Genomic DNA, 26,341 nt, shown 5'->3' on the forward strand with positions numbered 1-26,341 from the left:
GGGTCCCGTATAGTGTGGCAGGTGCAAAATTGCCTAAGTACTGGCGCAGCCAAAATTTTACTTTCACCTTCCAAAAAAATAATTACAAAAACATGTATTTTGTATGTTTGTGTGCTACTTGAAATCTTTACCGATGCTCTAAGTGGGGAGATGCTTTTCCTCCAAACGTAAGATGTTATGCAAAGCATCCCCTCTGCTACCCCCCAAAGGTTGAAGAAGATCCCACACCAAACAATTTTTACTTCGAGCGCTGACCTGAACACACTGGTATTGTCAACGTATGAACATTGCACATACTATGGTATGATTTGATTTAATTTTTGTTTTTTAATGTCGCTTCTCTGCCACTTTTGGCCAACCACGACGACGAGAATGAGCGATATGATGAAATTGACGAATTGAACTCACAAAGAACAGCCATGCCCAAGCCCTGATTCGAACCCAGAACCCCTTTCATCGTAGCGTGCTTGCTAACCACTCCACCACGTAGATCTTATAGTATGACAGAGGGGAATTCCTTTAGAGAACAAATGCAGAGAAGAGAAACCAATATAGCAGTGCTCGAAAAATCTTCTTCAGAGCTAGGCGCCAGCTCTGAAATTCAGGCTCCAGGAGACCACCTACTGACAATTGTGCATACTGTAAGAAGTTGAGTATCACCGTATTCAAAACATCGCTAAATCATGTGAGAAAGCAGAAAATTCGTGGTTGGGGGACAAGGAGTAAGGAATAGTTACTGATTCTATGAAATGTTCACAATGTTGATAAAAGAATCATTTGCTAACTTACGCTGTACTGCAATTTGAACTTAGAATCTTCAAAATTTCGTACATGCAAACTTAAAAAACCGGCAATATTACAGCAAAAGATCACAGTCGCCAGGCTGAAATTTTTAGTCGCCATGGCGACCTGGCCACTGGGATTTTTCGAGCCCTAAATATAGCATACCTCATTATTGAGAAAAAGGCACAGTCTGAGCAACACGCAAGCGACAAGCGGCAGGTGTTGCTTGTCGTCTGTCGCTTTGGGTGTGAAATCTGCATTAACGTTTTACAAAACGTTTGGGAAGGAATTGAGAATGAAAGATGTATGATAAACTAAAGGTTCTGAATTTGGGATTTTTCGAATGCGACAAATGACGACGGAATAACAGGTCTGCCATCGCTGTCAGATCGGATTCTTGTGACGTCACGAAAACGCAAGGAAGGAAGTTGGTCACTTGTTTACATGTATAGACATTGCATATTATAATTTTATAGTATATGTTGTCCAAACACTACATGAATTTAATAATTCATTCATTCAAATACGCCTCGTTTATATATTCCTTGTCCAATAATGGGCGTTCCCCAACGGGCAGACACATTCTTCTCCTTCATTATTCCAGATACAATCTATAGTTGTGAAAAAAATAATGGGAAAGCAAAGAAAATATTTTCTTTGGGACAGTCACACGTATACACCTAATTACCATACAAATATACACATAGAGCATTTATTTATCTATTTTTTCTCCATTCTGGGGAACGTTCGCCTCCTGGCACTGTTACGGCCTATACCCTTTTCAAAATTTTGTTTATCCCCTCCTGAAAAAATATTCTGGATGCATGCGGACACACTGGAGACGCTGACGTCTAGTTTTAAGGGAGACAATAACTTCAATAATTTGTAGTTAGTTAATCGCGATATTGATTATATGGCATATGGATGTCCGTTACCTGGTCGGAACTCGAGCCGAGAAACTTCAGATGAGAGATCGTGTATCGGTCGATAAGCGCTCAGCCAACGGTAAGATCATCTTCACGTGCTGCGAGAAGAGAGGTCCCAGGATCGAATCCTGGTCAAAGCATTGTGTTTATCTCATCATCCATTTCAATTGTTCATCATTCATCCTCATCATATCGATTAACCCAAGAGGTAGAAGAGTGATAGAAAATAACTGAAAATGGGAGTAGAAAGATACAGTTTAAAATGACTCCTAGTGGACGCACATTGTGCGGAGTTTCGGATACTTTTAACACTAGGTGAAATTAGAGGTATTCATTTTGAATCGACCTCCATCACCCTCACGACTTGCCCTCATTCTGATCCTCACATACCTTCACGGTTCGACCTCACCCTCACAAGCAAGGTGCATTGATTTAAATAAGGTTGAGTTAATCGCGATTAAAATCAAGAATATAAACATAGTTTGAATGAATTGATGTGATCAATTTAAAACTGGCGAGTAATTTTGTCAAAAATTGCTTTGACAGTGTTTTGTCAATTGTGCAATCGCACTCGTTCTTTCTGCTAGAAATTGTCTCATTCAGAAAGAAGGATACCTTTATCAGAACAGAACTCTTAAAACTTTGGATTACTCTCCGCCCGTTGTCCCAGCTTCGTGTCCGTCGGAGAATTACTTTCATCCGTTTGTCTTGAATCCGATTTTCAAAGTAACTTGAACCCTAATTCGCGCATGGTAAAACTTCTTTTCCATTGGTCAATAAGCGGGACTTCACGAGCGAGAGGCCAATAGGATGACACAACGTGAATCGAATCGATCGGGTGACGTAAGCAGGTGAGAGGGAGAGCGGCTCCGAAGCGAATGCAGGGGAAGAGCGGAGGAGAGAGGGGGAGTCCGTGATGCTGGGTTAATGGGCCGCTTTTTCGGCATGACAACTCAGTTTGTGCCTGACAAGTGACGAGCACGGTGCGCTGCGAGTTGGCTCTCCGAAGTCGGGCAGCGTGCTTCCACCACGTCTCGCGTCGCGAAGTGTCGGACTGGTTGCAGCATGACGGCGGTCAGCCTCATACATGACCGTCGCTGAGAAAACATACTAGCGTTCCTTCCAAGTTCACCGTTAAAATATTCAAGCCAAGAAAAAAAGGAAATACACGAAATAATGTTCAGGGAATGGACAGAAACTTCCCAACAATTCAAAATCGCCTGAAACATTTTCCCCTCTAGAAAAAAAAGAAAAACTTTTTTTCCCAAGAAAGAAGTGAAACTTTTTTTTTGTAACACTTGTGCACTTTTAGACGTCCTTGTTTCGAGTCTATTAACGCGTCCGTCTATGTGAAAATCCAACGACCACTTTCGTGGGCCTTTCGAAACACTGGGCCAAGATGAATACCTCTTTCGAGTTCCTAGCTCTTCTGTTGGGCATCTTCATTTCAGCGCAAGGTGAGTAAGCGTCTCTATTGTGGAGCGAAGGTTTCTAGTTTCTAGGCTTTTCTTGTTCGTTCTAGACAGGCTCTTAGTCATGCTCACCTTACGCCGTTTTCTTTAATATAGCATGCCTTTTTTTCCTTATCAGATGCAATCATTCATTCTCAAAAGAGAACATTAATTTTCACTTATCGTACAGCACGTCAAGAAGGAAGCCCCGGACAACAATGAACGCTTGTGAATAATATCAAAAGTCCATTGTTATATTCGAAGCTCTCGCACAATTATTTGCATTTGTTAAGTGCGAACCAACGACTTTTCTTGTCCAAATATACATCTTAGAAAACCATATAACAACAGGAAATGCTCTAAATTTCTTGCAACAAAAACTGTACCACCAATCGTTGGACGTTAAATGTCCCTTAAAATTCTTCCTGCGTCTACATTGTCATTATCACAATGACACAAATGTGACCATGCCACTGAACCTAAGTTAACTTTCAGTCTTCATATGTGTAAGTCAAGATATATGGATTAGGTTACTTCAAATAATCTAGGCGTGAATGTATACATATATGGAGACACAGGCCTAACAACACCTTGAGGTCCTACTGTAAAGAATTTCACTTCTTTTAGACTAAATTATGTCAGTGTTTAGTTCTTTTTTTCCTATTTTTTACATTACAAATATCTCATTTTTTTAAAAAAATTCCGGACATTTTCAAAGAAATTTTCTCCAGTAGAGGCCCCTTTTGCAGATGCTGTAATCGTCCTGGGGCTGAAGTAAGCTAACAAATTATGTTAACCCTTGTGGAGGATTCAAGCCGCTTAAATGCGCTACTAACTTAGAGAACAATGTTTGCCAAAGCATATACTACAAAGGAAATAAATTATGTTTTAATTCTTGTGCAATTATTAAAAATTTTGAGGAAAAGTAATTTCTGAATTATCTACGACCTTCTTCATTAAACTTCAAACCCCTATCATCATCGTTAAAAAAACCTTTAATTATACAGCTAAGATGCTGTTATTCATTTTTATTCTAGCAGGACAAGAAAACACATTCATTTAAATCTAAAATACAGGTCTTACAAAATTGAATTTTATGTTTATGAAACACATATATTGGTATTTTATTGGCGTGTTCTCAGAACCATTGACTTATATTCAGCTACCTTTAAATCTTGTATTCCCGTCATCATGTAAGCATTGTATTTTTATAAGATATGACTGAATTTTCTTCCATTATTGGCTACCAAACAATCAAAGCAAGATGGTGTTTACGATCAGAAATGTTGCAAGGAAGAGTAAATATATTTGCATATTTATACTTCCCTTACAACCAATGCCTCATTAAAAGTTGTGGCGTCCACGTTACTTTATCCCCTTTCTTAACTTTACCATAACATAATAAATCTATATTTTTTTTTTGATATATTCAAAGAAATATAATCATTTTGGAATAGTTTTGACTGTAATTAAACTGAAAGAAGATTCGCAGTGCAGGAGATGGTTCTTGAGCCACTAAGGACAACTGTTATGTTATCCCATTATTTGAGTTCTTATGGTTCTTTTTACATTATTTACTTATTGTTCCGGTGGTTCCTGAGATCTGGTGCGCGAGAAGTTTCTAATTTATAATCTATTTACATTTGTATCTGAGCAATTGTCGCTTTCGCATATTCTCACCGGGACTTGATCCTGTGGTCATCGAAACAAAGTGAGAAATCCAAATTAAATATACAACCCAAATAAATAACCCATCCTCACCACCATTTATTTGTGTTGCATATTTAATTTTAAGTCATATATATTTGAAGCACCACACATGTGAATTGTGTATTACTTACTTCGTTATTAAAATAAAACATCTTTCTATATAAATCAAAATATCTTCATTGTAAAAAGTAACCACATTAACGCAATTCATCCATAATAGATACTTTAGTTTACTATAGCAACGCTTAACAAAACAAGAGCGCTCTGAATTTGAACATGAGCTTGCACATTGGAGTATGGCCTTTCTGTACACAAAATTTATGTTAGAATATGTTCTACCAATACTTAACAAATCAAGAGACGGTCCCCGTGGCGGAGTGGTTAGAACATCGCACTACGACGCCAGAGGTCCCGGGTTCGAATCCCGGCCTGGGCATGGATGTTTGTGAGTGTCTATTCATCAATTTCATCATATCATCACTCATCCCCATCTTCGCAAATTAGCCAAAAGTGGCAAAAAAACGAAGTAAAATAAAGCAAAATCAATTTTAAAAAATCAATCAAACAAATGAAGAACTTATCGTTATTATTGGCTGATTTGCCGTTCTTTATTCCTACCCGTAATAAGTGCCATAAGTTAAAATGCGGTTTAAGATATATGTTAATAGAGACAAGAAGATAATTCTGGATGAAAAGACATTAAAAAGGTTCATGATTGCATTTGATTTATTTTACTTTGCTCTTCTGTCATTTTTGCGAAGATGAGAATGGAAGGTGATAAGATGAAATTGCCGAAAGGAACATCACACAGCGACAGGACAAGAAACTAGCACCATAGAGGATTACACTGGGTATTCTACGTGAAAGAGAAGTTGAGACTTGTGTGAAAAAGAACCCCTTACACGGCCATGCTTTATTCGGCATCGGTAGAAACAATTACTATATTGCGTGTGAGAACTGACTGAAACAACTGAGCTACGGAAAACAAAGACATATTTCTAAATGTATCACCGAATACAACACACGTTCCTTTTTAATATCCAAAGCAATTGATATCAATATCATCAATCAAACCTACGACTAGATAAACTCACAACTATATTTTAGATACATTATATAGGGTAAAGGAGTGGAAGTTCGCCACCAAAATGTTTTTCATTTTTTCCCTTCTAAACGAATTGGAGGAGGAGGACAAAATGTATGCGATACAAAAAGTAGTCATTGTGGATTATGAGGAATATAACATAAATACTATGTTACTTATACTTATGACGTAAAATTAAAAATACTAAAATGAGAAAATGTGGCGAAATTCCCGCCACATGCTGGGAAATTCGCCATATAACTTATTTATCATTTTATCGTCAGTTTAAGTGTATGAAATACCAAGTTGTTGCCAATAACTCAGACAACAAAGTGTAAAAGACCTACAAATGACAATACAAAACTGCTTAAAAAGATACAACACAAACATGTTTAAGAAACATAGGCCTAAATGTTCATATGCATTGTGAACAAGTTGTGTGTGAAAGATCGCCTGTAAGAAGATAAATTCCACACATTTTCTGTTACTCTGGCGAATTTACCAGCAAATGCATAGTTGAAAGAAAACAACTTATGTTTACTTGTACATGCACGCTTTCCAATGCAAAACTTTTCACCACATTCTTAAGGTTTAAGGTTACGATATCAATAATTAAAAGGAAGAAAAATAATTCTTACTGCTTGTTGCTCACCACACTAGTTTTCAGTGGAAACAATGCACATGTTACTTGATTTTTTACAGACATCAGTGAGTGTTTCCAACCTATAGTTTCTATCTACGATTACAAAAACAGCAAGTACGGCGAAATTCCCAGCATGGCGAACATCCCTTCTTTTACCCTATTTACAAATGAGTTCCAGAAATTAGTTATTCCCTGTCGTATTTCCTCCAGATTTACGATAGATTTATTATTGATTAGAAGCGCCAGTAATTTTATTCGTTACTCATTATAAATTGTGGGCATCATGGGAGAAATCTCTAGAATTGCAACAGATTTATAGCAGAAATGTAACACACTTCTAATGGAAGTGTATATATAATGTTAATTTGAGCTAAGCGTTAGTATGACATGTTATTTCAAAGGACAGCTATATTTGTGTGTTATTATCCCATTAAGACCGAAATTAATTTTCGCTTAGAATTTTCATAATGTTGTTACTTTAACTTGTATCGGCGTAGAATGGTTACTTTGTCCCAAATTCGCGTAATTTAGTTTAGGCCCTTACTCTAAATTTTGATTCTGCATTACAGTTTTGTCCTCAAAATAGGACGCTGGGTTTTACCACTAACACTAAATGCTATCGTAATTTTATTGGTATATTAGATATTAATATTCTAAGCGCTGTATACAATTAGACAATTATTAGCAGTAGTTTATAGGTTGTTAGCTTTCCTGTGTTTTATTCAAGTTTTATATCGACATAATTTTCAAAATAATCGAAACAAAACGGTAACTTTTGAATATTAGACATTTTTATTATCTACATTATTTCCATTAATGTCTGTATCCAAACTATCGCCCGTATCCTCCAGGACCACAATTTTAATGTGTACAGTATTAACACAGACAAGGGTATATACCCTTATCTGTGGTATTATATTAGTTTATTTTTTCGATTTGTATACTATTCTGTCAATTTTATTGTTAAGTACAAACTGCTTTAAGAAGGTTTCTAGCTATTTTCGGTAGTCTAATCTTTTATATAATAAAGAAATAAAATACATATTTAGTGTGGAAAGGAAATAAAAAAAACGAAAAGTGATAAAATAACTTTCAAAATTGCCTTCACAGCAGCCAGGATTTGAAAAATGATAACATTTACGTGAAATATTTGAGAGGAAAGACAAATTGTGAACCAGCGGACAGTGAAACATAGTTCGTTGGGTTAACAAGAAATTAGTTAAGGCAAGATAGCTGTTGTAAGTAAAATGTTCAGGTTCATGAAAAAGTTTTTTTTTTTATTTGAAGTATTAACTTCACCTTTTTATTTTTGCTTATTCCTTTTCGCAAGCAAAGCGATAAACGTTTAAATGCAAAACAAACTCCCGGAACATATTTAAGGAAACTATACATTGATGTACGTACATAGCTATAAATATCTATTACTTTGAGCGAATTCATTAATTGAGATTTCATACAGATGTAGAGTTATTTAGCTTGACAATTGTACAAAAAATACATTCATTTCTATTTTAATTTGGTTCATTCAGTGCCGGATCTACAACTGTTCGCCCCTCGCCCCGCAAAATGTTAACAAAGAGTAACAAAGGGTACCTAACTACCTTCACACACACACACATGAATACGCGCGCGCGTGTATAATATATATATATATATATATATATATATATATATATATTATACATATATAAAGTATGTGGGTGTGTGTGTGTGTGTAAATCTTCATCTCATGTTGACAAAGTCACATATAAGGCCTACAGGGTGATTCAAAAGTCCCTTAACACCCTTATAAAAGTAAGGAGTGGTTGGGTACAATTGGCCATGATAGAAACAGTTTAGGCTTAAGGGGAAAACACACTGGTGTGTTCCAAGACGGACGTCTACTATATTGAATTCAACTCACTTTTTTAAATACTAGGGGGTGACGTGCATAGGCACCGATTTCATCGGAGATTGTGTGGGGGGGGGGGGCGCAAAGCTGAGTTAAGCATAAATAATGATTTATTTCTGCTTGCGGTGGGGGGGATTTTTTTCTTTAAGTTGGGACCTAATACACTTGAGTTAACCTTTGAAAAATTGTAATTACAATAATTAGGTTTGACAACAAAACATATACCAGGATACATCTATCTTTATTAGCTGGACAAAAAGTTCACTGTACTACTGTGATTATGTATTTATACAACATAATACTTTACATGTAACTTTTGACTGAGAATTTGATTATCATATTTGGTTTATAATACTTATTCCTACAATCCTTTATAGGAGTTTAATATCTTCACACATATTTTCTTTTTTTTTTAAAAAAAGGAGGAAGCCCCAAGATAAAATTTTCATCCAGGCGAGGTCGATTGTTGGCACCCCAATTGTCCACCCTGTCATAATAGACCAAGCGTTTTTCTTAATTCATTCTCGGTTTGAGAAAGGAAGAAGAAAAACATTCAAACTGAGTGATAGTCCCACATTATTGATTCTGATCATTTGAAAGCAGAATCCTGCGTAATTTCCCACCTGTTGTGTGCGATGTTTCTGTGTGGAAAAGTTATGTAATATGTTGAAATTTATACATTGGGGTCCCTATAGGTAGGGGGTGGGGGGCAAACGAAAACTGGAGGGGCCCGGGCACCCTGACCCACCCAGTTTCGGCGCCCGTGGTGATGTGATATATATATATATATATATATATATATATATATATATGACACTGTTTTCTCACACCTGGAAAATTATACATTTGTTACAAATTACAATCATGCGGTCATAACTTTTTCCTGATTAAAGATAGGCGAAGGAACCTCCACCACTGCATTTCTCGTGAAATTCTAACCTGATTTGATTCTAGTTTCATTCTAATCTGAACATATGTGGGGCCCTATCTCCACATACCCTAAACGTGTCTAAACAGCAAGGTGCTATGTACACAGGGAACGTTAACTTTACCTGCATATATTGTATTAGTTTCTGTACCACTGAGTAACTACGTTTATTTTTTACATACGCGAACCCTCTACTATGTCAATGGCTGAGGGCCCCCTAAAGGCTTACTTGCCTCCGCCCCCCCCCCGCCCCGCACTGCGGCGTTTTGCGGCTTGTACATCCGGCACCGGGTGCATCAATTAATACAGTTAAACGTAAAATTTTGATTTCCTTGCAATGTTCGTGTCAATTTATGCATTTTTAATGCATCACACGGAATAGAAGTGATGCATTTCTCCCTTTTCAAACTTCTTTTGATGCACCAAAAGTGTATCATTAGTGTACTTTTATCTGTTGGAGTCAAACAATTATGCATTTTGCGTCAGATGACCTTATGATTACAAGACGATAGCGTTGCAATTATACCTCCGGGGGGATGCGTCGTACACGTGTTTGTTACAACGGTCAATATAACTTACACTCAATGGCAGCGATTGGGTTCCAAAACCGGGGGGCAAAGACAGTATATTTCTCTTTGTAGATAAGGTTTAGCAAGGTGCTTGGGAAAAAAGTGGGGGGGAAACTGCCCCCCTCGCCCCCCTAATCGCCGCCACTGATTACACTGCATAAGCGGAACTCGTAAATATTAACCTCATCCTACTCGTAAGACTCAGTTTGTCCAGGTATCGATCACACCAACACAATTTAAATGTCAAGAAAGAGATAAATGATAATTAAAAATATTTTCGATAAGTTTATTTAAAAACTGAAGTAACTACAATATCAATCTATGGACCTTGGACTTCATTAGACAACTACTTAATTCTTTTAAATTGATTAATTCAATCAATACACTAGTTATTCCTCTGCCCTAAATAATACATAATTTCAAAATGTATTTGTTACAAACTTTGGTAAGCACTGCATTCTAGACATATTTTGTTCCTTCACTAGGAAGTGCCATCTATTAATGCAGAGTGAATGAAATGAATATATTGGCTGGTATAGTGTAGACATTACGAATAGAAATAAACGTGTCTCACTGAAGATAGTTCGATTGTTCCACCGAGAGCTGGCACTACAGTGATGTAACAGGATGGCATACTCAGTTAGCCCAGAATTTTACACAATGTAAGAAATAAAAGAAACACTATTCATTATATGTACTATATAAATGGCCAGTGGTATATGTAGTAAAGGACTTTCGTTTTGTTATTTACTCTGTCTTGACGTTCAAACAAAATATTTCATGCCGTTAATAACGCTTATAAATTACTGCGTTTTGTTATTAGAAATAGATTACTAAGAATTTCAGAAGTATAAACTCTCTTACAACCATAATACAATAGTATTGTAAGAAGTAGGCTTGCACATGCTTCCATTATGTGGTCACCAATATACAAATCACACGAAAAAACGGTGGAGAGAATACAGAAGAAATTCTACAGATATTTATATTATATAAAATAATACGTACATACATACATATACATATATATAATATAATATACATGTATATTACCGGCGTATATATTGTACTCATTTTTGAGGAAAAATCTTTGTCACTGAATTTATAATTAATTTACAGTATTTCAAATATGTAGGTCTACTTTAATCAAATAACTTACCTAATTTAACTAGGAAAGAATCTTCGTCACGCATCACAAGAAAGCAAGAAAGAACTCGTGTAATTCAGAACATAGAAAATTTCCAGAAATGAAGTATCGGCGTATAATACGCAGCCTGTTTTTCAGACCTACTTTTATATGGAAAATATGCGTCTTATACACCGGCAAATACGGTAATAAGCCATTACATCAAAATGTGGCACATACAAATTTGTTTCAAGAATTTAATTTTAAGAGTCTTTGTAATAGACGGAATATTCTATTTCAATTATACTTGCGTAAAACTGTAAAGTGTATGTTAGACAATAGGTATTTCCTCAGCCAACTGCAATTCCATACGAGGAAAAATAATTTACATGGGCGAAATTGATTGATTTTTTTAAAAAAGTCAGAAATATCAGAGTAGTCCAGCTAGAATATATGATTTGTCTGCGCTTTCCATTAATAACCCTACCTTATATTTACATTTCCAACCAAACTTTATAAAAAATTGACTGAATCAGAATTATAATAACAAATACAGGGTGAATCAGAAATATGGCTACACATTTGAAGTAGATGTAGTGTGTTACTGTACATTGTAGGGGGAAGTGGTGAATGGTATATTAAACTTGAAACTTCATATTTTTATTTCAGATAAGAGTTACGCACTCGAGCTTACGTCATTAGTCAAGATGGTGCTGAACATGCAGCAGTAATTTACAGTTTCAGCGTGTCTATTGCATACCAGAATGATCGTGAGATTGGCGAGACGTGATTTTAACGTAACATTGTTGCCGTCGACTGTGGAAAAGTGGAGAATACGACTGCTTACATTAAATTGTTGTTTAAGACCATTGCTGTACACACGGCTCTCACGCTCATTTTGGTATCTGAACTGCTGCTGCAAGTTGACTAATGACGTAAGCTTGGACGCGTGACACTTATCTGATATAAAAAATGAAGTTTCAAGTTAAATATACCATTCGCCGTTTTCCTCTACATTGTACAGTAACACATTACATTTCTACTTCAAACGTGTAGCAATAATTCTGTCTCACCCTGTACATTGTACTTATTTCGGTACCACTTATATATCTTATAGTATATTCTACAATTATATAATATCTTCAATATATGTAATTATTACATAAGTATTTTCTCTTGTATGGTGAAAGATCCAGATTGGTTAATTTGATTATTTGTGATAATGCAGTTGGTTACTTGTGTTATTGGTAATTACATTGTTTTATTATTATCGGTAATTACATTTTTCTTATTACTTGCATTATCGGTAATCGCAGGTGTTGTCACTGGTAAGTGAGCTTGAATTTTTTTTCATAATGCATTACAGCATACATTCATCATTGTCCTCTATCTCAAAACTTATAATTTATGGCAATTTACTCAAAATGTTTGAAAATCATATTTAAGAGGAAAATGAAGATACAAAGTAATAATACAACACTTCTCTCATGACAATTTCATCGTTGTGATGGCTTCGACACAGGCATGTAATATTTTGTTCAAGTTTTATCTCAGGTACATGGGCCAACTTTTCACCATGCTTTATTAACAATAATGTTGAAACGATACATAATCATTATTCATCATCATCGATGCGATTAGCCAAAAATGGCAGGAGATGCCTCTCCGAGGGCGTATTGGTAACGTCGTCGCGTTCTAATCAAGGGGTCTCGGGTTCGATACCTAGTGGAGGCATATAATGGTTCGGATCCCACTGGAACTGTAGGTCCAGTCTCGATTAGCCTTTCTGTGCAGAATGGGGACTCAAAACAGAAATTCAAATTCAAATTTCATTACTCATTCTTACCTTAGCCGTTAGCCAAAAGTGGTAGAAAAGCGAATTAAAATTATTCAATGTACGGAGGAAAGAAAGTGACGCCAAATGAGAAAAGATACAAAATACTTACTGAAGCCAAGTAAAAGCGTACAGGGTGCAACATTTTTATTTTCCATTAATATTTCCTGGCATCTCTCTCTCTCGTTACATTTCCTGGAAGTCACTACTTGGGCAGAATTAAACTTCAGTCCATGTCATTTCTGAAGGTGTCTACCTGATCAGGATTTCCGACACCGACGCCTCTCAGCGGTCACTCAAGACCCAGACGAAGACGTGACTTGGAAACTCTGGAGATAGTTTCCGATCCTCTTCTAGTCCCTTCCATCATTTTACCTCTGAAAGATCTATCTATTTCTGCTCTTCTATTTGATACCATACGTCGGATTTCTATCTAGGTATTACACTGAGAACGAAACCAATGTTAATTGATTGAATTGGTTCATTTTACTTCTCTTTTCTGTTACTTTTGACTAATCGTGACGATGAGGATGACTGATGATATGATGAAATAGATGAAGTAACACTCACATAGAACACATACGCCTAGGTCGGGATTCGAAACCGGGACCTCTGGCGTTGCAGCGCGCTGTGCTAACCACTCCGCTACGGAGTTCGGCGAGACCTATCGATACGAGAACAGATGCTTCGAGACCAACAGTGAAACTAGACAGTGATATGCTATACTAGAGTATATTTCCTTCTGACACTTTAGTAAATTAGTATTAAAAACTATGAACATTTATTATAAATCAAAAGTGCCTTAGCATGCTACTTCAGACAACAAAGTCGGGTTGGCCAAAACTTTCCACGATACATAAAATTTAATTTCTGGATCCGGAGTAAATCCAGAATTCGGAAAATCTCAGGATAAGATAAAAATTCCGAAATGCGGAAACATTCCGGAATTCAGAAAAATCTAGGAAATGGAAAAATTGTTAAATTCTGAAAAATCCCGAAAATTCGGAAAATTCTGAAATTTTTCATGTCCTAAAAGTTGAAAAAAAATGAAAATGGAAAACAATCCGGTGTACTGAAATATTTGAAAAGTGGGTAAGAATTGGAAAATCATAATAATTCCGGCGTTCTGAAAAAGTGCGGAAAACAGGAAAATTTCAGGTTTTTTCCAAATCTCATAAATTTTTTCTTTTGCTGAATTTTCTTCAAATTGCTGGTTTTACTTTTCGGAACCAGAAAATTATAAATTCCGGAATTTGCCATCCCTAATATGTACAAATAAGATGGCTATCTGATTTTATGATAATTATTATTGATAGCGTTCTTTAGTATGTGACGAAATATGTTTAAGACGTTCGTGTATACATATCGACGTATTATGTGCAATTCGAGATGAGGCCAAGATCGAGATTTTCTCAATTATGAAGCAAGTCTCGTTTCGTCTGGTTCTCCTCGCCATCTCCATTTTCTTTGCTCTAGGCGATGAAGATGAATGATGAACTGATGTAATGGATAACTGGGGCAAACACCCAGCCATACCCTTTCCAGGATACGAACCTAGAACCCATAGCTAGTGTCGTAGCATTAAGTAAGCCGCTCTGCAACAGAGGAGGCACAAGCACTCTTTCCAATAGTATCCATTCGGAATGCATATTCGTATAAAACGCTCAAATGAGCGAGTGAACCAACCTTGTTGTGTCGCTGGGCAATTTTACTGGACATTAAAAGCGGAAAAATTGCAATGATTCGAATACGTGATTATAATTGCAGAGTATTGTGTGAGCGCTGGTGGAATTCCCACATGAAACATTAAATTGGAAATGATTCATAATGAGAAGCCTAAAGTGCGGGCTGTCAATTATTCATGTAGTTATTTGCAACGTAACAGAATATTGCATTTTTCAAGTGCTCAAGTGTAGACAAACATTTTTCGAGTTGCATTCGACAATGCTAAAGCGGGCATGATATAGGATTACAAGTATTGATTCCTAACAAGATTACATACCAATTATATGTCTGCTGTCCTGAATATCGTAGATGTTTCTTTGAGAATGGGTCTTATTTTTGAGCCAATTGTTAGTGTAACAAAGAACATTTTGATTGTGTTCTAGCGTCATTTTTGCAACTCTGGACTGGCAACATTGTCGCCATTGTCGCATGTTTAAATCACTTTTGTAGTTCGCATATGTTCCGGGGACTCAGGTATCGTGTCGCTACAGCACATTTCGGCACCAAGCACGTGAAATAAAGTATTATTTTTCCAATAATAAACTTGATATAGGTTAATTTCCGATATATTGCATCATCTACTAATCTTCTTCTCATGGGTGACACAGAGATGTATACCCATTTTGGAATGAACATTACACAGTTAATTGTACACCAAACTGTATTATTTTTGTTGTATAATGTGTGTGATATATTGCCATTTATTTTACATTTATTTATTTATTGCAGTTGCCATGGAGTCACGGTGGAACATCACGTGTTCACGTATGATGCCTATGTGAGAAACGGCGACTCAGTGGTTGCAGCCCAGAGGTTATTCCGCCGGCACTTCCACGTAAGGCGGCATGGATCAGTTCCAACATGTAAAACAATCTTAAAATGAGTTACGCAGTTTCGAACCACAGGCACTGTAACTCCAAAAACACCACCAGGTGCTCAACCTCTGAGCTGCAACATAGGCATCATACATGAACACGTGATGTTCCACCGACCATGACTCCATGGTAACTGCAATAAATAAACAAATAAATAAATGTAAAATAAATAGCAATATATCATACACATTATACAACAAAAATAATACAGTTTGGTGTACAATTAACTGTGTAATGTTCATTCCAAAATGGGTATAAATCTCTGGGTCACCCTGTATAAGTAAGATTAACTTATATTTGTCATTTAACTCTGAACAAATTAGTATTTCCTATCAGGAAAAGATATCCTGAACTGTGAATGTTTAAAAACGGACAACAGGTGGAGACAATTTTAAAGATGGTTGATATTCCAACACTCACTATTCTCCATCCACTGCAAAAACGAAGTTAATATAAACAAAACCAGTGAATTCTGAGTTCCTTTCTGATAGATAAAGGTCTCACAACTTCATTATAGCAACCATGTTTAATCACACGCACTAAGCGTAAGATTTCGTCACAGCTGCCATTTCAACAACCAATAGGATTTCTCACAAGCCATGTGTATTTGATTACATTGACTTCGTTCGTACAACGGACGCAGAATAGTGGAGATGTCAACTATTATGATGGATAGCTGTAAAAACACCAAACACTCACTAATTGCAATGGATAATTGCATTGACAAACATATACATCGTACCCAATTAAGGGGTTAGACGTTCGATTAAATATGTTTTCTATTGCAGTTCTGGTGATACAGGAAGGCAGATCGGATTTTTACGTCCTTGTCATTGTTTTGAGTGATTCGCTGAAGGACTGTAGGCGAATGTGATTGATTTATCGATTGAATTATAATGGGTGCTCGCAAGAGCTATTTCGCGTCCTCCACACAAGACCAGGATAAACCCTTTACCGAGCATACTATTAAAAAAGAACATAATTAAAACCTTGTATTTCTCATCGATCACCATTAAAAATATAAAAAAAGAAGAATCACACGTTAAAACGCAAACAGCAAGGACTGACTTCTCTAGGCGTTTTGAAAATCAACAGTCCATTAATGAAACTTTCAGCAAAAAAGGTAGAAGTTGTACCGAGACGAGACTTGGGACTGCCTCGTCTCGTGTCGTCAGTGACGAGACCTGTCTCGTTCTCTGTCTCCTGTCGTCTCGAAAGCAAGGTCTCGGTATCATTTTGATTTCGTTTCGAGTGTCGAACTAATAGATTGGGCCGGTTGGGTGCGTCTGACTGTCAAGTAGGAGTTCGGGTTCGATTCCCGGGGCACTATTAATGAAAATTATGACCATATCAAAAACCTTCCCGAGTTTTTTTCTGTGCATACCCCTGGTGTTAGCAATCACGTTATTTACTGTATGAACCATTACGTTCTACTAAAACATGTTGGGTTGTGAGTGGTATTACCAGAGAATTTGATCGTGTGGGCTCTGCTTCGTTAGCCATTACGATTCCCTGTTCTCTCCATCTTTTTCACTTTCATTCTTTCTTCTTGTCTCTTTATTTCTTCATTTCTTTTTCTCTTTCTCTATATCTTAATTCTTAAACCTCCCTCCTCCTATTTCTGCCTCTTTTCTTTTTCTCGCTCTTACTTCGTCTGTTTCTTTCTCTCTACCCCTTTATATCTTTGCTTCTTCTTCTGTTCCTTTCCTTTCTGTCTCTGCTTCTCTATCTTATTCCTTCTTTCTATCACCATATCTTCTTTCATTCTCTCTTTCTCCAGCTTCAACTTTATCTATCTATGTTCATTTTTCTTTTCTTCTCTCCCCTCCTCTCTTTCTTTCTATTTCTCTATCTTTTTTCCTTCCTCTGTTTCTCTATCTGTTTAATTCTATTGTTTTCTCTTTCTTCCTTTATCTGTCTTCGTGTGTTATTGATTCTGGCCACTGGCGTACACAGGGAAAAAATGATTGATTTGGTGTTTTAAGTCCACTTTGTGCACAGTAAGGCAAATTGGGACTGGACCTACAGTTTAAATTGGGACCCGAACCAGTGGGTATCGAACCCGGGACCCCTTGATTACAAGCCGACGACACGACCACTGTGCCATCGGGGAGGCCCCACAGGCCCCCTACAATCCCTCCAGAAATTTTGAGAAAATCAACATTTTCAAATAAAAGCACTAAGGAACTCAGGCAAAACCGAAGTACTAAATGCAAACCCCCTTTCAAATTATCCCCTAACTAAAACAAAGGTTATAAATGGCAATTATAGTGTGTTCCCCCCTTTATATTGCAGATGAAATATCCACCCTTACTATTGCAGCTTCCTTCGAAAAAAAATCCTGCCTACGCTAGTGATTCTAGCTCTACTATGCAGCGTATGATTTTGAAATTTTATCATGTGAGTTGGCTAAGATTATTTTATGGCTCTTTCCCACCCTTTAGTGGCTCGGGTTCGATATACGGTGGAGTCATATTTTAAACTGTAGGTTCATCCCGATTAGTCTACCTGTGCATAAAATAGGCTTGAAACAGAAACTCAAATTGAAACACAAATCCGCCCTTTAATGGCCATCCTGCTTTATGCACAAAATTATTAAAAGTCGGAGTTACGAGGAGAGGGACAGCTAAGACTGAAGGGGTGTCCACTTCTGGACGTCACTGAAGGGACATTCGGAGGGGCAAGTGGGAGCTGTTCCGCCGGAAAATGCATGCCAGCCTAGAATTATAGCTATATTTCGCACATACAGCATGTCCGGCAAGTTGCCGTACACCTAGTTGCGACAGTGTTGAAACTTAGATGGTATTCGGTTGCTTTGGAATAACTTAGCTTTCGTGGTTGGCAACCCTGCTCTGAATGTCACTCGAATTCGTGTCAGCTCTTGCGCCAAGGCTGATGTGAGCGAACATAGATGAGTGGTTAGTGACATCTGTGTGGGTGCACGATCGACAACGCACGGGGCAAGTTTGCAAGTATGGTATAAAACAAATAAATATTCATATATATATCTAGAGGAATACGATTGATTTTGATTAATTGATTTGGTTTATTTTACTTCGCATTTCTGCCACTTTTGGCTAATCGCGAAGATGAGGATGAGTAATGATATGATGAAATTGATGAAGCAACACCCATGTCCAGGCCGGGATTCGAACCCGAGACCCCTAGCGTCGTAGCGCGCTGTGCTAACCAGTAACCACTCCACCACGGAAGCCGGCTAGAGGTAATATGTAATGTAATCTAGGGGAGGTGTACATCTCGGACACCCTGAATATTACCAGTCCTGTCTCCCTGATTTACGTTAATTATTACAATAGAAACTCGATTCAAACTGAATAAGTGTTTTGGGGAAGAAAGTCTGTTTTCCTTGCTCCTGCGGACGCCTCTGGCCAGCGAGCCCATTCACGACTGTAGCCTATGCCTCAATACAGAATTACCGCAAGTGGAGAAAAAATTAGCCAAATGGTTATCACAATCCTTGAGACGCGTAAAGTTGCCTGCAGACGCCCAACGAAATGGCGGCTGCACTTAACCCAGGCATTTGAAGTTGGTTGATCGCGCCTTTTGTTCCCGCGGGATCTCTTTGTTAACAGATAGACTCGAATCGAAGGTGACAGAACAAAGCTATTGGCTTACGGCTCACGTTCTCTGCTGACTCGGGCGAAGGGGAACAAAGAGCCGTTGCGACGCCGCAACAAAAACAAAACACTGCTCCTTCCAAGTACAGCGGCTTCTTTTTCTGTCTTTTTATGACGGGGTCGAAGGCGCAAGTCAAGGCTTCAGATACGTCACTTCGGAAGGGCCAAGATAACGCCTTGAATTGAGGGGCTATCTTGTGGGGAAACAGAAGAGAAGGGCGTGAGCCAACGGCCAGGCTGGCTGTCTTTTCTTCTGGAAATGCAAGATGGTTTTCCTAAAGTGACCAGGGTTTATTTACGGAAGGATCAAACGGCTAAAAGGACTAGAATTGAGCCGATACAACCATTTCCCGATACCGATACCATGACCGATTCCTCCCGATACTTGTATAATTCCAGTATAAAATAACAATAGCTACGTAGTTACCGAGGCATACTAACTCGTCACATCACTAGGCACATACCTATGTAGAAATATAATTTGGGGGGCTAGTCTGAGCCAAATGTCTCAGAAATATAATAATAAAAGTGTTTCTATTTAATATGTTAATATTATTATAGGTTGATTCGTAATAATATGTAAATTAATTAATTAGTGCTTAAATTCTCCGATGCGTATGGAGTATTGTTGTATGTAACCACAGACTAATAAACGGAGGAAAGACAACGTTAATACCTATTTTGTTCTTTGTTTATTGACTAAAAATATTATTATTACATAAATACGTAGTAAAAAGACGCTATAAAATCAGAGATAAAACAGCAAATATTCATCATCTAGCTTACGTGTAGTTAAGACCGCTAAAATGTGTGTAAAAACAACTGTCATGGCCAGCGGCGGCGCCAGGATTAATCATCTAGGGGTGCTGATTGGGTGCGGAAAGAAATATAGGGGGTGCAATGCTGAAAATAAGGAAAACATGAAACACGCATGCAACCTTTCATAACTGGGGGAGCAAGGTGCCAAAACGGGGAAGGGGGGCAGTTACATGCCTTCATGGTCAAGTTGCGCTCAGCTTTCACTTTTACCTATGCCTTTGATCTTGCCATCTGCTTCCCGGGAAGGTGGGGTTTTATCCAGTGTTTCTAGGAAAATCTATGGAACTTCCTGTACCGGTCTCCCAATCTGTCACAAGAAAGGGTGAACGAATTTTTAAAAAGGACAAATGTTGAGACGAGCTGTTGCCTTTGCCGGCTTTTCTAGCAACTGAAAATCTTTGGTATCGGTAAAAGAAAATCAACCGATACTCACAGATGCCGATACCGCCGGTATCGGTATCGGCTCAGCCCTAAAAATAACCATTGTTAGGAATAGGAACATTGATGGAAGTAATAATATTGTGACATATTCTTCAGGAAAATGATGTCCAAAGGGAGGCTCGAACCTCCATAACCCACTTTTGGTACGCCAATGGACTTTATACATTTTGATTATACAGAAGAAGGCACAAATTGGATGTTGGTACTTTCCCAGTAATCTATTACCAGGAGCGGGTTAAGGACTTGGGCGCCGCCCTCGGGGGTTCTAAACCGTATTGTCCCCCGGGTGAAAATTTTATCTGCAGTCGACGTTGGCAACCCTTCAGTACACGAAAACCGTACTCGCATGTCGTATTTGGTTGTATTTATGTCTCCTGGACCGAAGACATTCATTTTAGGGATTCCACTACGTGTATTACACACATATACAGCCACTCCCCCACACACACACACCACATACATACATAGTGTGTACGTGACGTATTCATTTTCAGAAGGGCGGGCTTTTGCAGGTGTTTCGTGGATGAAATTCGGTGACGAACAATGGCCATGAAGACATTTGGAACGGAATTAATCTGTCTAAATTTGAGGTGCATGCCATGAACCTGAAAGGAATTTAGTATTCAATTTTAGGTGAAGCGAAAGATTTGTAAATAGTGCTGGTAGTAGACAAGCTGTGAATTGCAGTACAACTTGAGAGCATACGGATGGATGGAACCCTTTGTGACTGCGGAGATGTGTTCAGAAAAAGATAATTTTTCATCAAATATGAGGCCCAGGTCCTTCTGTGAACCAACTCTTTGAACACAATTATTTCCTATAAAATATTTTGTGTTTAATGTGTTTTGCTTTAAGGAGAAGGTTATCGTAGTACATTTTGGCTCTAAATTTACCCTTACACCCTCTAAATGTGACTTTATGTACACCTCCAGATGGAAAATTCTGGATAAAGTCCTGGTTGCATCATGGTTGTCAAGTTTTGCTCCTTCAGAACATCAAGAATTCAGCACGAAGGGAGTAAAAGTTATGCCATCGTCTTTTTGAGAAACACGATCTAGTGAAAAGCTAAGTCGTCATGTGATGACTAGGCTTCGGATAGTTATGCATTTTGCATATAGCATATGAAAATGCATATTTTCAGTGTCTTCAGGATATATTGCATATTTTACCGTTTTTCTTTTCTTACAAATGCATATTCTGCTGTTTCTGTCTGAAAATTTGTAGTTTCCTTTCCTTTGGAGCAATTCAGAAACATGATTCATTTATCAGGTGTTCGCAGGTGAGTCACCTCTCTCTGTTAATGTCCCTGCTAGAACAGGTGATAATGCAGTGCAGTGCTAATGCGCGTAGTTTTTAAAAATCTTTATTTACTGGTTGTTTCCCAGTGGGAGAATCGTTAGTTTTACGGTGGCTGTGCGAGACTGCAATCCGAAGGAGAAGCGAGCAATCTGTACTTCGCTCAGTGCGTATGTAAAAGAATTTAAAGATGTTTTTTACCGTCGACTCAGTCTTGTTTTGTACAGTAAATACTGCGAAACCTCAGTGTCAGCTGGGATAAGGTTCCAAGTAATTCAACTTCTACAAACTTCAAAACACATCAATACGTGTGTGCAATAGTAACCTTTCATGCTGAGTAGAATGAGAGACAGCTGGTGAAATTCCACCTTCTGCTCATCGTGACGTTCAGTGAAGTCAGAAGCAGTTAGTGGACTTATGATAAAGACATATATACAAAAACCAAATGTAAAATATGGTCAATTGTCAATAAGGTAAGCCAAACCATATTTTTTTACTTATGTAAACAGTGGAATTCATAAATAGTTACAAGCTATGGGTAAATTTTCTGAGTTTGATGTCAATTTTTAAAATTTTAAATGCATATTTTGATCATCTAAAGAGCATATTTCGAGCATTTTAGATTATTTGAAGTTATACTTTGCTCATGTTAACTTAGACATTTTTGTGCAGCACACGGAACAGTATAAGATAAAAGTACAGTTTGGTGCATATCTATGTGTATTTTGATGCACCAAAAGTGCATAAACTGCTAATGATGCATCAAAATTACGCATATTTGTGTCAGTTGATACCGTATCAATCCATATTATTATTCTGTATTTTTATTTTAACTTTCTCTAAGCTTCATTTCACCTAAGTTCATTCACTTGTTTACACCACCTGTCCAGTCCTTTCAGGTATTTGAATTATACACAGTCGAGTGTTAAGCACACTCCACTTCCTGATATACTGGGGCTGAAAGGTTTACATCAGGTAAACAAGAAGCAGCTTAAACGAGTAGGAAGGTAAAAACTGACTCATCAGCGTATAGGAAGTCTGCAGAGAGAGGTGTTGAGAAGGACGGACAGACTGGGGAGGGACTCACTTTTGGTTTTTATTAGAGACAGGCAACAGTACTTTGGAAAGGAGAGAAGGAGCAGTCTGACTGACTTAGGTGAACTATCTAAGAAGCCTAGAGAGAGCTTAGTTTATTTTACTCTACGTTTCCTAAAATCATCATCGTTCTTCTAAGTGTACACAGGTAATTATCTTAACCATAACATGCATGATTCAAGTTCAAAGGTTCACAAAATCGAACGAGTGACTATTTGCCATTTCGAGTAGTATATTTAGGTATTCTATTTCAGTTGTACTTTCACAGCCAAGCATACAAATTGTCATGAGGACAAGTGCTCTCATAATTACGAGGATGAATGGTGATTAGCTACATTTTCCATTAATCGATTGGGATTGGTTGGTTTTGGCTTCTGGGTCCAGATACAAATAATACACTACATTACATATGTACAAATAGGTCCACACAGTAGGAGATTCCTAGTTGTGGTTTCTGTGGAATATTGGAATAGATTTGGTAAAAAAGGGAAAATTATTATCTGAATTTTAGAACCTGCTTTATTAATATTATTTCCAAATTTTTCTAAGTAACTACGTTCTAACAGAATCGAATTAATATATTAGTGACAGTCGAAATGTATGTATTATATCAACAGTAATAAGAAATGAAAATTGTAACTGAATTATATTAATCAGTTGTTTAAATAACGTGTTGATTCTTGGTCAAGCAAGACAGAAAGGACTTAGATTAGAACGCAGTCAAAACTGCTCAGAAGCAAGCAGTATGCAAATGCCCATTGCTACAATTCTTGCATGGGTTGCACCTCCGTAGGGTTTCCACATTCACTTCGGTGCAGTGTTCTAAAAAATAGGCCAACTTGTTATGTTGACCAACAAGCTATGAAATATAAAGTTATAGAGCGACCGCAAACAAAAGAATCTTCGGCCAAAAGCCTTCGCTCATCTTCCCCTCCATCCGTTCAACACGGGCGGTACTTATAGCCTGCTTCACTCTACCCCTCCCCGCCACGCGCGAGTTTGATGGACACGGCACGCTGTTCCGTGCCTGTGGTGGTCCACTATACAAGATTCTTCTTAGAATATACGCAATCATGGAGAAGCACATTGCACAGTGCTTCGGATCCAGCTTAAAACTGCAGTTTCAGTTTCTATTAGCCTGTCTGAGCATAATGTGGACTTGAACAAAAACAAGAAAATCTTATTTCAATTTATCTAAGGGATATTCATGGTGTTTTAACGTGATGCTCTTTCAGTCTTGTAATATAACTGTGGATACTGAAAGGCTTTTATTTTATCTGAAGTTACTGAAACGGATGTACGATTTATTTCTTGCATTTAAATAAATGATCTAGTGATAATTGTATCTTTATATTGTTTAAAATTGGTTGAAATGCAATGTCTACTTCCCCTGTTAAGCAATACCAAAGCAACTGCTCACGAAAACTCATGCAATGTATCCAATATCTTCAAATACAGCTGCAAAGATTGATATTGTTTCAAAGTAAATAAAACCAAAAGAAACTTGGCACAAATATTTTAGACAATTTATTTTATGGAAAATAGTAGTGATCAAATTTGATTTTTATATTTACAGTCAATTGTGCTACCATCTCTTATGTATGATAATAATAAAATTATCACAATAAAAAAAAACATAGGTACCTTCACTAAGATTTCCCTCAGGAGTATTATTAGCTATATTCTCAGGAGAGATTAAATCTTCCTCCATAACTTTCGTTAGAAACAAGAATGTAGAATGCATGAAATATTGCTAAGTTAAACCATTCAATATTAGTTCCCACATTCATTCTTACACACAACTGTAATTCTTTTAAAACAATATTTTGAACAAATACTATTTTCAGTAACCCCACCAAAAATATCCTTTGGCAGTTTTTTAATTCCATTTTTCCTACTGTTTTCAGCATTCAAACTTCGTTAACATTGGTTGAAGAGTTGTGTAATAAGTTATCATCATATAAAAATGAGGCAACATTTCATTTAAAAAAATGTTTAACACGTAGAATCTCTTTACGAGCACATCATACATCAGAAGCATAGATTGATTTAATTGGTGTTTTAAGTCCACTTTATGCACAGTAAGGCTAATCGGGACTGGACCTACAGTTTAAAGTGGGATCCGAACCATTACGTGCCTCCACCGGGAATCGTACCCAGGACACCTTGATTACAAGGCGGCGACGCTACCACTGCGCCATCGGCGAGACCCCAAAAGCATAGAGAATACTAACAGTGGTAAATAAAGTGAAATACCTTCAGTCAAGTATTTTCTTTCTATCACAAGATCTCATTTTTACGCTTTCCTTTTTTTTTTTGCTAGTTTTGCATTTATTCAGCCCTAAATTATATTGAAATGCCTCGTCGAAACAGACCTTTTGCGATACCATCTCCTTGTGATTTTCCCCCGCCATTTTTAAGCTTACATACATCTGTTGTGGTAACTGTGAGGATATGCCTCACCGAAAGAATTGTACAAGACAATTTCATTACGCGGAGCATGAAATTGAAATTCCTGTAACCATGGTGAAGACGCCGTTTCAAGTATGTCTCACTCTGCTCGGCGTGATCTTCCATCGAAGAAACATATGAATGCCATCAAATCCACCCCTTCCGACCTGCTGTGGATTTGATACCAAGTTGGTTATTGCTTTCCTGGAACATTGAAGACACAAATTTATTGAAATTTTCGTTCTTCTGAAGTTGGCAGCAAGAGAGAGATTGCCGCAGAAACGTTTTATGAATCGTATCTGATATTCGAAAATATGTGGAAATAACATGTCGGCAAGAAGTTTCCAATATGACTTGAATCTAATAAAAATGTGAGTTCCAGATGCTATCAGCTATTATTTTCTTCTCAACTGCTGATGTAGCGTAGTTCAATGATACCGGGGAACATGCACATGAACATGGCATGATTACATCAGCTGAATTATTGTAATATGACGGTAAACATAGTAAATGCTTTGAAATTGCGATATACATTGCACGGTGCCATCTTGTAAGCAGAAACATCAATACTAAGGAATAGAAGAGGTTATTGGGTGCCAAAACTGGGGGTACGACTCCAACTGACCCCCCCCCCCCCCAGCCTCCCATAATCGACGCCACTGCTAAGCAATTTGGATATCTCCATCAGGATTTGATTTAATTTCATTTTTGTTACTTAGCGTCGCCTTTCTGTCATTCCTGGCTAATCGCGACAATATGATGAAGGGACACTCATGTTCAGGCTGGGATTCGGACCCTCGACCCCTCGCGTTACAGCGCGCTGTGATAACCACCCCGCCGCGAAGTTCAGCAATCTCTAGCAGGTGGCATGACATTTTAGATGAACAAAATGACGTCACAACAGTACAAATGGTATTTGTACGGATTCTATTTTTTTTTTTTGGTAGTGCAAACTTTAATTTGTCTCCATTATGTATTAGTAATTTACTGATAGTAATTTACAAATTTTGGGGGATATTTGTAACTCAATAAGAGGTGATAACCATACATTTTCCC

The 26,341-nt window shown here is 37.5% G+C and overlaps 1 protein-coding gene across 1 annotated transcript in view; it reads left to right on the forward strand.

Annotated features, from left to right (window-relative positions):
• The first annotated feature begins 2,683 nt into the window (after positions 1-2,683).
• CARPA (Carbonic anhydrase-related protein A) overlaps positions 2,684-26,341 on the forward strand; it is a 428,457-nt gene continuing 404,799 nt past the window's right edge. Inside the window, exon 1 of the mRNA XM_083124589.1 lies at positions 2,684-3,166. Within this exon, the coding sequence (XP_082980715.1) occupies positions 3,109-3,166 (58 nt within the window). The 5' untranslated portion in view covers positions 2,684-3,108. The remainder of the gene's footprint in view (positions 3,167-26,341) is intronic.

Source organism: Lepisma saccharinum, chromosome 6 (genome assembly GCF_977018435.1).
Source record: "Lepisma saccharinum chromosome 6, izLepSacc3.1, whole genome shotgun sequence".
Taxonomy (NCBI): Eukaryota; Metazoa; Arthropoda; class Insecta; order Zygentoma; family Lepismatidae; genus Lepisma; species Lepisma saccharinum.